This window comes from Ailuropoda melanoleuca, chromosome 7 (genome assembly GCF_002007445.2).
Source record: "Ailuropoda melanoleuca isolate Jingjing chromosome 7, ASM200744v2, whole genome shotgun sequence".
Taxonomy (NCBI): Eukaryota; Metazoa; Chordata; class Mammalia; order Carnivora; family Ursidae; genus Ailuropoda; species Ailuropoda melanoleuca.
In genome coordinates this window covers 140798200-140808178 of record NC_048224.1, presented here as the reverse complement: position 1 = coordinate 140808178, position 9979 = coordinate 140798200, and the positions used below count along the sequence as shown (strand labels likewise).

At 58.0% G+C, this 9979-nt stretch overlaps 1 protein-coding gene across 1 annotated transcript in view; it reads left to right on the top strand.

The window, feature by feature from the left end:
- GRTP1 (growth hormone regulated TBC protein 1) overlaps positions 1–9551 on the top strand; it is a gene marked incomplete at its 5' end in the record, with an annotated part of 26190 nt that extends 16639 nt beyond the window's left edge. The window contains 3 exons of the mRNA XM_034663816.1: positions 6475–6867; positions 6941–7126; positions 9216–9551. Coding sequence (XP_034519707.1) covers positions 6475–6867; positions 6941–7126; positions 9216–9305 — 669 coding nt within the window. The remainder of the gene's footprint in view (positions 1–6474; positions 6868–6940; positions 7127–9215) is intronic.
- Positions 9552–9979: the final 428 nt, after the last annotated feature.

The window sequence follows — 9979 nt, the reverse complement described above, 5'->3', positions numbered from 1 at the left end:
ACGGAAGGGATGGAGGGGACGCAGGGGATGGAAGGGACGGAGGGGACACGGGACAGAGGGGACGCAGGGGACGGAAGGGATGGAGGGGACACGGGATGGAAGGGACAGAGGGGACGCAGGGGACGGAGGGGACACGGGACGCAAGGGACGGAGGGGACGCAGGGGATGTAGGGGACGCAGGGGACGCAGGGGACACGGAACAGAGGGGACACGGGACGGAAGGGACGCAGGGGACACACCCCAGCCGAGCAGCTGCTGGCACTGTCTTCGCGCTGCGCCGACGAGCTTGCGTTTCCGCGTCGGGGGCTCGGCCTGTCCGGCCTGAACCGCGTGGGGACACTTGTGCGGCCTCGGGCAGGTCCTGCTGGTCCCAGAACCCGACGGAGGCCCTTGCTCCCGAGTTCGGGAATCGTCCTGAGAGTAATTGTGTGTTGGGACTGGTACTATTACTGAGGTGAAAGTTGTTCTTTTCACATCTTTCTACCTTTCTGTTTATTAGCAAATAGTAACTGTTTTAATTAATTACAAGTTAATGGTCAGTTCATCGGTTAATAAAAACCATTGGTTTGGGTTGATGCACAGTGTAGATGAGATGGCTTTGGGGAGAGAAGTGGCTGGAGCCGTCTTGGGCGGGGGTAGACCTGTGCCTTCGGCGGCCATGACGATGGCGGTGGCTGCCTGGCCTGGGGCGTGGATGGCACTGCCCCCGTCGGGCTCGGCCACCCCGCGTCGCGCAGGAGAGCGGGCCGCGGCCCGGCAGCCCCGTGCGGACTGCGTGGGGGTGTGCGCCGTGGTTTCCGCCCCGCAGCATGCAGCACGTGTCGTGTCAGAACAGCCGTACCGCTCGGCCCAACTCTTGAATCCGTTTTACAGATGAGGACACTTGAGGCCTCGGCCCCACGACTGTCAGATCTTGGCACGTGTCTCACGGAAGCGTGAACCAGAGTGGCACCGTGGCAGAAAGGACACATCTAGACAGACGGGGCTTCCTCAGCTCCCATGCCGCCATTCACGAGGGCACAAGCGCCCACGCCTGCGCCCGCCCGGATGGGCCACCTTCGAGGAAGGCGTCCCAGCTCTGCTGTGGGGGCCTGAGCTGCGGGAGCGGGAATGGCGAGGACGCAGGGGCAGGACGCCAGGTGACGGGACAGAGCCGCGTCCAGAGACTGAATTATGATGAGTGTTTAGTCCCGGATCAATTCAGTTGTCGTCTGCAAAGCTTTGTTGAGAACCTGCCGCGTCCCAGTGTTGCTCTGGGGCCTCGGGAACATCCGTGAAGGGAGCGTGGAAGGCCTGCTCTGGCGCCATCCCACGGCTGCAGCCGCAGTGCCACACAGCGTGACACGGACAGTAGAACTAGGTGTCAGGAGGCGGTAGGCGCCGACTTAGAGAACCAGAGGGGCTCCAGACTGACCCTTTTTTAGCCCATAAAATGTCATTTTTTGTCATCACGAGGTGCTGTTGAACCAAACTGTAGTACAAACAGGTCTTGATTCAAAACCAAAATATCCAAATAAAACCGCCAGTTCGGAAGGGGGCTGCGGTGCTGCTCGTCAGTCACACGAGCCGGGCGGTTCCAGCGCCAGTGTCCTGCTTTGGCTTTTCCCTTCAGTGTCCCCGGAGACGCTCCGATAGGCCCTCCCGCGAGAAGTTGAGGAGACCGCGCGGAGCGTCGACCGGAACCCGGGCCGGCGGCCCCACCCCTTCCTCCCGGAGATGGCCTGCACGCGCTGCGCGCTCCCGGGGTGCGCGTTCACATGCGTGGAGACACACAGACGGCACAGTGAGGACCAGCAACACGGAGCACAAGCGGTCGGAAAGGGGAGCGGAGACGAAGGGTGGTTCTTTGGAAAAACAGGCAGAACAGGCAGGACTACCAGAAAAAGCAGGTCAGGTATTTAGAAATGAAAACGGGGGGCACCTGGGTGGCGCAGTCGTCAAGCGTCTGCTTTCAGCTCAGGGCGTGATCCCAGCGCTCTGGGATCGAGCCCCACACCAGGCTCCTCCGCTATGAGCCTGCTTTTTCCTCTCCCACTCCCCCTGCTTGTGTTCCCTCTCTCGCTGGCTGTCTCTCCGTCAAATAAATAAATTTAAAAAATCTTAAAAAAAAAAATGAAAACGGTGCTGTAATTTGGAAATCTGTAGAGGCTTTTTTTTTTTTTTAAAGATTTTATTTATTTATCTGACAGAGATAGAGACAGCCAGCGAGAGAGGGAACACAAGCAGGGGGAGTGGGAGAGGAAGAAGCAGGCTCACAGCGGAGGAGCCTGATGTGGGGCTCGATCCCACAACACCGGGATCACGCCCTGAGCTGAAGGCAGACGCTTAACCGCGGTGCCACCCAGGCGCCCCTGTAGAGGCTTTTAAGAACTCCAAGAGAATATGAATAAAATGAAGAGGCCAGATGGAAAACTTTGAGGAAAATACCACCTAACAAAGCTGATTTGAGGGAACCTACAACGTCGGAGATGACCTGTGGGCAGACACAGTCACATCAAACCTCGGAGGAACGGATCATTTCTTTATCAATCTTGCAGCAAATAGAGGAAGAAACGCCCGTCAGCTCCCAGTACGGGCCCGCACCAGCCCCCCACCACACACGGGCACACTCGCAGAGCCGGCAGCAGCCGGCGTCTTGACGGGCTAGGGGTTCTCTCGGGATGCAAGCAGGGCCCAACCGTGAGATGCTCGAGGGCGGAGTGAAGCCAGGCAGGCTGGAAAGAATCCTGGGGACGCATTCTGATGCTGTGATTGTGGGAATAGTGTGGTGGCCGGTCAGGGATGGACAGCACAGCGCGGAGCCCAGAAGTCAGTCTGCTCATCCCTGAGTTGGTGGGAACTGGTATGGGACATAGGTCAGTTAACGGGGAAAACAGCTTCATTCTGTGACAGTTGTCTATGTGAAAGGAGACAGACCCTCATTTATATTCCAGATGAATTCAAGACGTAGGTGAAAAAGCAAAACTTTGATACCAAGAAAGTAAGACGCACAATGGTTTCACGACTGCTGAGTACGGAGGACGTTCTTGAATGAAATTCTGTAAGAGATGTGATTGATAACTTTAATTACATTAAAATGAAAAACTGATTTGGACACACCGTAAGCAAAGTGAAAAGAGCAGCTGCAGTTTTGGGGAAGGTGTCTGTCATGCAGTGACACGTGAAGGGGGAGGCGTCTGTCATGCAGTGACACGTGACGGGGGAGGCGTCTGTCATGCAGTGACACGTGACGGGGGAGGCGTCTGTCATGCAGTGACACGTGACGGGGGAGGCGTCTGTCATGCAGTGACACGTGACGGGGGAGGCGTCTGTCATGCAGTGACACGTGACGGGGGAGGCGTCTGTCATGCAGTGACACGTGACGGGGGAGGCGTCTGTCATGCAGTGACACGTGACGGGGGAGGCGTCTGTCATGCAGTGACACGTGACGGGGGAGGCGTCTGTCATGCAGTGACACGTGACGGGGGAGGCGTCTGTCATGCAGTGACACGTGACGGGGGAGGCGTCTGTCATGCAGTGACACGTGACGGGGGAGGCGTCTGTCATGCAGTGACACGTGACGGGGGAGGCGTCTGTCATGCAGTGACACGTGACGGGGGAGGCGTCTGTCATGCAGTGACACGTGACGGGGGAGGCGTCTGTCATGCAGTGACACGTGACGGGGGAGGCGTCTGTCATGCAGTGACACGTGACGGGGGAGGCGTCTGTCATGCAGTGACACGTGACGGGGGAGGCGTCTGTCATGCAGTGACACGTGACGGGGGAGGCGTCTGTCATGCAGTGACACGTGACGGGGGAGGCGTCTGTCATGCAGTGACACGTGACGGGGGAGGCGTCTGTCATGCAGTGACACGTGACCGGGGGAGGCGTCTGTCATGCAGTGACACGTGTCGGGGGAGGCGTCTGTCATGCAGTGACACGTGACGGGGGAGGCGTCTGTCATGCAGTGACACGTGAAGGGGGAGGTGTCTGTCATGCAGTGACACGTGAAGGGTCCCCTAAAACTGAGCAGCAGCAGCTCCATAGAAAATCCGTCCGTTTGCAGCAGGGGAAGCCCGCGGGGCCGGCCACGGTCTCCGGCGAGCAAGGAGGAGTGGGCTCGACACCTGTGAAGCAGCCGGCAGAGCCTCGGCACAGCCACCAGTGGCCACCGCCCCCCAGTGACACCCCAGTTTCGCAGTTGACATGGGATCGGAGTCACGTTCTGGAACGTCAGCACACGATGTCCGTACACACTCGACTTGGCCCTGCACGCACAGACCTGGCAGCTCACGCCAGCCTCCTGTGACGCCAGGCAGCCTCTTCTGGGTTGTCACCACTCACACCCAGGCCGCTGGCGGAAGGAGGAAGGGACAGGAAGCGGCCTCCTGGGCCTGCAGCTCCCTGGTGCCGACGGCGCTGTCTGACCTCGGGCGCAGGGGGCGTGCCGGTGCGGGACAGCACACGGAGTCACGAGCCAGCGCCGACGCATGAACGTGTTGGCGTCCTGAGCAGCTATCTCCGGAAGTAGGGAAGCAGGTTGTTTGTAGCCCAACTCAAGCTCGGTGGTCCAGGTGAGGACCCAGGCGGTGTGTGTCGGGGAGGCTCAAGGATCCTGAGGAGCAGACGGGCCGTGTGAGTCCTGGGTCCTGTGGATGAATGTGTCCCAGAGGGTTGTCCCACCCGCAGGCCGCACCTCATGGCCTGTGCCCCTGGCCTGTGGGCCATGCTTTTGCCTTTGCGTGGGGCCGAAGAGCATCAGTTTTGGAATTAGATTACGCAGGCTTGGATCCCAGCTCTGTTTACTACTCAGCAGTAGTCACTCGGCCCTTTCTCAGTCTGTGCGCCCCACCCCCACCCTGTCCCCCAGCCCAGCTCAGCCCTCCGATGTGCTGATGTGGCCATGAGACTATTTGCAAAAGCATGCCGTCCTCAGGATACCCCGACACGGGGCCCTGTTCAGGGCTATGTAGGAGGTTTCTCCATTCTGCGCTCAGCTGAATGCTGGCCCTGACGTGTGCTCTTCTGCTCAGATGGGCCAGGGCATGGGGTCCGTCTGCCTTTGCGTCAGGGTAGGATGTGGGGAGGAGGGAAGGTCTTGGCGCTCCTGCCCTGGTGACTGGTCGGGGCCTGTGGCAGTCTGGGTACAAGTTCAACGGGTCTATTTTTGGAAGCTGCTGTAAGCCTCTCTGGGGCCCAGAATGAGGCCACTGTGCTGGGAGCTCACCAAACCCTCTTACCTATCCAGGGCTTAACCCCAGCTCCCTCGGGGACGTCACTCAGAGAACTGGGTCGAGTGCAGGACACTCCGAAAGGACAACAGAGACTCTGCTCCCGTCTCCCCGGGTGGGCCAGGACGTTGCTCAGGTTAAGAGGAGGAGACAGATGCAAAATGAGGATATGAGCAGGAAAAACTTTGAGAATCCCTGTATTTTATAACCAAATTGGCTTCTATTAAATCATTTCCAGGGGCCTTTAGTATTAAATGTGGCCTACTGCATGCTCTTTGAAAATCAGTAATGTGACCATGGTACCGTGTCAGTGTTCTTAAGGATCCTGTTTTCACCGGGCTGGTTAGTTAATTAACATCTCATCCATTTGCCGTGGTGAACGGCCAGTGTGTGGAGGGGCAGCAGGACCAGAAACTGTCCAGCCAGATTTTCCTATTTTATGACAGATTACATCCTGAGCTTTAATAGCTAAAACTAAGCATTAAAATTTATTATAATATGTTGGCGTTAATGAACTAAAATGTTCTTTGGCAAGACGAACGTGCATTCCAAGTAGCTACGGCGTGGGAGGCGTGGTCCTATCCGAGCTGCCGTGGGCGCCGGCCCCGGCAGAAGGCAAGTGGGTTGTGCTTTCCGCTCTCCTATGGCCTGGGGCCCCCAAGCCTCTAACTCCACTAAGGAATTTCTCCAGATTAAGCCATCAGTTCTCCTTGGGAATGAACAGACCAGACCCAGACGTCACACTGCCTCTGTCCTTCTGCAGTTGGAGGGGTGGGGACGTTTGGCTCCTTCTAGAGAAAATTAATGTCCTGGGCCCTCAAGTGTGCAGACAGCACGTAGGACTGACTCTGTGAGCCGACAGGCCTTGAGGGTGCCAGGTGTAGACATCTGTAACCCGAGTCCCATCCTCTGCGGGGCCGCCTGGACCCACAGCTTCTCTGACTCCGAGGCAGGGGCTCGCTGTCAGCACTGTCCCCAAGGCTCAGGTGGCCCCGGCTGCTGGTTCCCACTTCTCGTGTGAATGTGTCAGCTCCAGGGACCGCGTGTGAGAGGGATCGTGCAGCACCTGTCCTGTGTCCAGCGTATTTTGTTCCCTGAGCACAGCATCCTCGAGTTTCGCCCATGTGGTAGCAGGTGTCAGGATCTCCTTGCTGAGGCTAAGTGCTATTCCACTGTGTGCACAATGCACACCTTTTATCCATTCCCCCCAAGGCAGACACGGGCTGCGTCCACCGTGTGGCGGTTGTGGGCACTGCTGCTGTGAACGTGGTGTGCAGATGTCCCCACGTACCGCCAGCAGACTCTCGCTGCGGTACGGTGGGGCCTCGCTTTGGGGCCGCTCCCAAGGCTCCTGGTGTCTTGCTGCAGAGGCTCCCTGGGACTCGTCTTCAGGAAAGGGTTCTCCGCGACAGCCCTGCTTCCCTCCTGGCGGAGAGGGGGCCAGGGACACAGAGCCTGGGTTTCTGCTCTCGTCCGTGTGGCAGATTACTACAGTCCCGCCATGCTGGGTCTGAAGACAGACCAGGAGGTCCTGGGGGAGCTGGTGAGGACCAAGCTGCCGGCGGTGGCGGCCCTGATGGACGGGCACGGCGTCCTGTGGACCCTGGTGGTGTCGCGCTGGTTCATCTGCCTGTTTGTGGACATCCTGCCCGTGGAGGTGAGTGCGGCGTGTGCCTCGCTGGGACCAGGGCCGCCCGGGCTGCCCCCCATGACATGCTGTTTCTCTACAGACGGTGCTCCGAATCTGGGACTGTTTGTTCAACGAAGGGTCCAAGATCATCTTCCGGGTGGCCCTGACCCTGATTAAGCAGCATCAGGCCTTTATTTTGGAAGCGACCAGCGTGGCGGACATCAGTGAGAGGTTCAAGGAGATCACCAGGGGGAGTTTTGTGACTGAGTGCCACACCTTCATGCAGGTGAGTGTCAGCCCGAGGGTGAGCCAGTCTGCCTGTCCCTGTGCCCTCTGGGCCTCTGCCTCCGTGGGCTCCTCAGCCCTCCCAGACCCACCTCCTCCCAGAGCCCCTGCTGGGCCGCAAGCCCCATGGCGGGCTCCAGGGCGGCTGGGACCCCGTCGGGTCTGTCCAGGTTCACCGGGTCGGAGCACAAACCCGCCTGAGCCGCCGTCCTGTTTGGAGCCCTTCCCATGCTGCCGGCATCTCTGGTTCCAGATGGCTCTCCTTGGCCCCAGTGGGGTCGCACGTGTCTGTTTCCTGTCCTACCCCAGACCCGGGACAGGCGTGTATACCTCTCAGATCTGCTGAGTGAATGAAGCAGGAGCTGAAAAGCCTGACAGGCCTTCTGAGGAGGCCGTGGAGGCCGGGAGAGGCAAATTTTAGGTTTCTACCTTCCCACCTGAAAGAATCACCCGTGCAGGGGAGGTGGCAGAGAGTGCCAGGAAGGCCAGGGGACTCTGCCTGCCTCCAGGAGGGAGCAAGCCCCTAGGTCTGCTGTCCGGTGACTGATGGGCAGCCTTCTTTATTGGGACTACCCTAGAATCAAGGACCTTGCCAGTGCGTGCCTGGAGCTTTCTCCTGCCGTGCGGAGCAGCCTGGACAGAGCCAGAGAGAAGCTGGGCCCTCCGGCCCTGGGGCTCGGGGGAGGGGGCCCTGCTGTAGCCGGCCTTGAGGATGCAGGGTGACCTGCTGTCTGGCTGCTGTCGGGGACCCCGGTCATCAGGGGCTACAAGCATTTTTTGAATGGTGGCGCCTGGATGGGAAACGTGGGACAGAAGCCTGCGGCCGACGCACTGGGAGGCTGGTCAGGCGGAACCGGAGCCCGTCACGCGTGACCCAATGCCTTGTCCAGAAGGGGTTCTCTGTCCCTATGAGCCATTTGGTTAGGGACAGAGTCAAGCAGCAGGGGAGTGAATGTGGAAACGAGTCTGCGATTTTATGTCCAGGAGTTCATAGGAGACGGAACGCTGGCCTGGACGGGACCCTAGCCCACCCTGTCTCCATCCCCAATGCAAGCCCCTTGTGCACTGGGGGCCTGCGCTGGCGGCGGCTCGGGGGTTTTCTGTTATATGAGGTAGGGCTCCCCCCTTTAACACGTATGATGGCTCGGCGGTCTCTGGTACATTCCCGGGTTGTGTGGCCGTCACCCACAGCCCCGCCCTCCACCCAGCAGGCCCAGTCTGTCTGTGGGTTTGCCTCCGTGTGGGACTCTAGCTGAGGACCTGCACACGCGCGCGCGCACACACACACACACACACACACAAAGTGCTCCGTAAGCGCTAGCTTGCACAGAGCGCCTCGGGTATTCCCAGAGCCGTCTGAGGGAAGCGCGGACAAGCACGGCTGCCAGGCTGGCTCCATCATCTGCCCATAGGGACAGGAAACCGCGGACGTGCCCCTTCGAGGGAAGTTGTTGGGGAAATGGCCTTGGGACAGGAGTCCAACCTGTATTTCTGCATTAAAGCACGCGAGCACGGTAACTGCAGCTCGTGTGTCAGTGCTCTTTGCAATCCCGCACTAGAACATCTAGAACGTTCTGGAGAATAAGCACAGTGACCTCGCATGAGCTCCCTGCCGCCGTCCTGGAAAGAACGCAGCTCCACACCCAGCACCCCGCAGACGATGCACCTGCTCCCCCCTTCAGGAATGTGGCCCGTTAGAACATAAACACGCCACCCTGACCTTAGCTCCAACTTAACATGCACCTATGGAAGAATTTCTGGAATTTCTTTAAAAAAACCTTTTTGATGCTAGCCTTATGTTTGGCCTAGTTTGTAACCACGAATTTCTCAGCCATAACTGCAAAAATTATTAAATTATTAGGCATAAAAGATGTGATGGCATGGCCCTCCAGCTCCCCAAGGGCTCAGGCTGGCTTCAGAGCTGCCACAAGCACTCAGGGTTCAAAGGTCAGCACAAGCGCTGGCCCCCTCCCTCGCACAGCATAGCGCAGTAGCAGGGGTGAGGCCCCCCCCGCTGCTGGCAAGCCCTTACCTGGCGGGGGTGGGGTGCCACTGAGCTGTTTTTTACATGGATTCCATTTGTGTTCCAGAAAATATTCTCTGAGCCTGGGAGCTTGTCCATGACCACCATCACCAGGCTGCGCGAGAGCTGCAGGGCCAGGCTGCTGGCACAGGGCTGACCCGGGGCCCTGCCTGCTGCCCACCGCGAGGCTTCATTTCCACGGCTGACCAGTTTTTACTGCTTCCCTCTTCAGTGCTGTGAATACTCGGTGTCGCTACACTTGTGAATTTTTTAAAAGAACGATTTAGAATTCTGTCATTCTGTAACTCAGTTATGGGCTATGAAGTCATAAATTTCTAAAAATGTATTTTTACTTGAGATGTTCACCCATAAAATGTGAGATGTACGTATTTATCATAAAGATGTCAACACTGTTTGTGATTATCTGTCTACATTGTTTGTGATTATCTGTCTTGTCTGCTGATTGAAAGTGAAACCCAGAACCGCAGACTGTCCTTAGTGTTAATGCCGATCGGATAGCCTTCTGCTCCTTCCGCGGCACAGCACTTACCATGATGTGAGGTTTCTGCACACGGCACCCGACTGCTCTTTAGACAGGTGATTTTTAAAATGATTCTTGAAGTTACCGTATCAGGTGAATAAAGCAAACGAAGTGGGTGAGCTTTAGGGAACGGCAAGCGTCTGCCCTCGGCCTGCAAATGCTAACTGCAGCCGCAGTCACCCCGGATCCCTGGAGGAAGGCCCAGCGAGACAGCCTCCTCCCTAACTCCGACCCATCTCCTGGTGCTGACAGTGGCACTGCCTCTGGCTGCGGAGAAAGCCCCACACGGG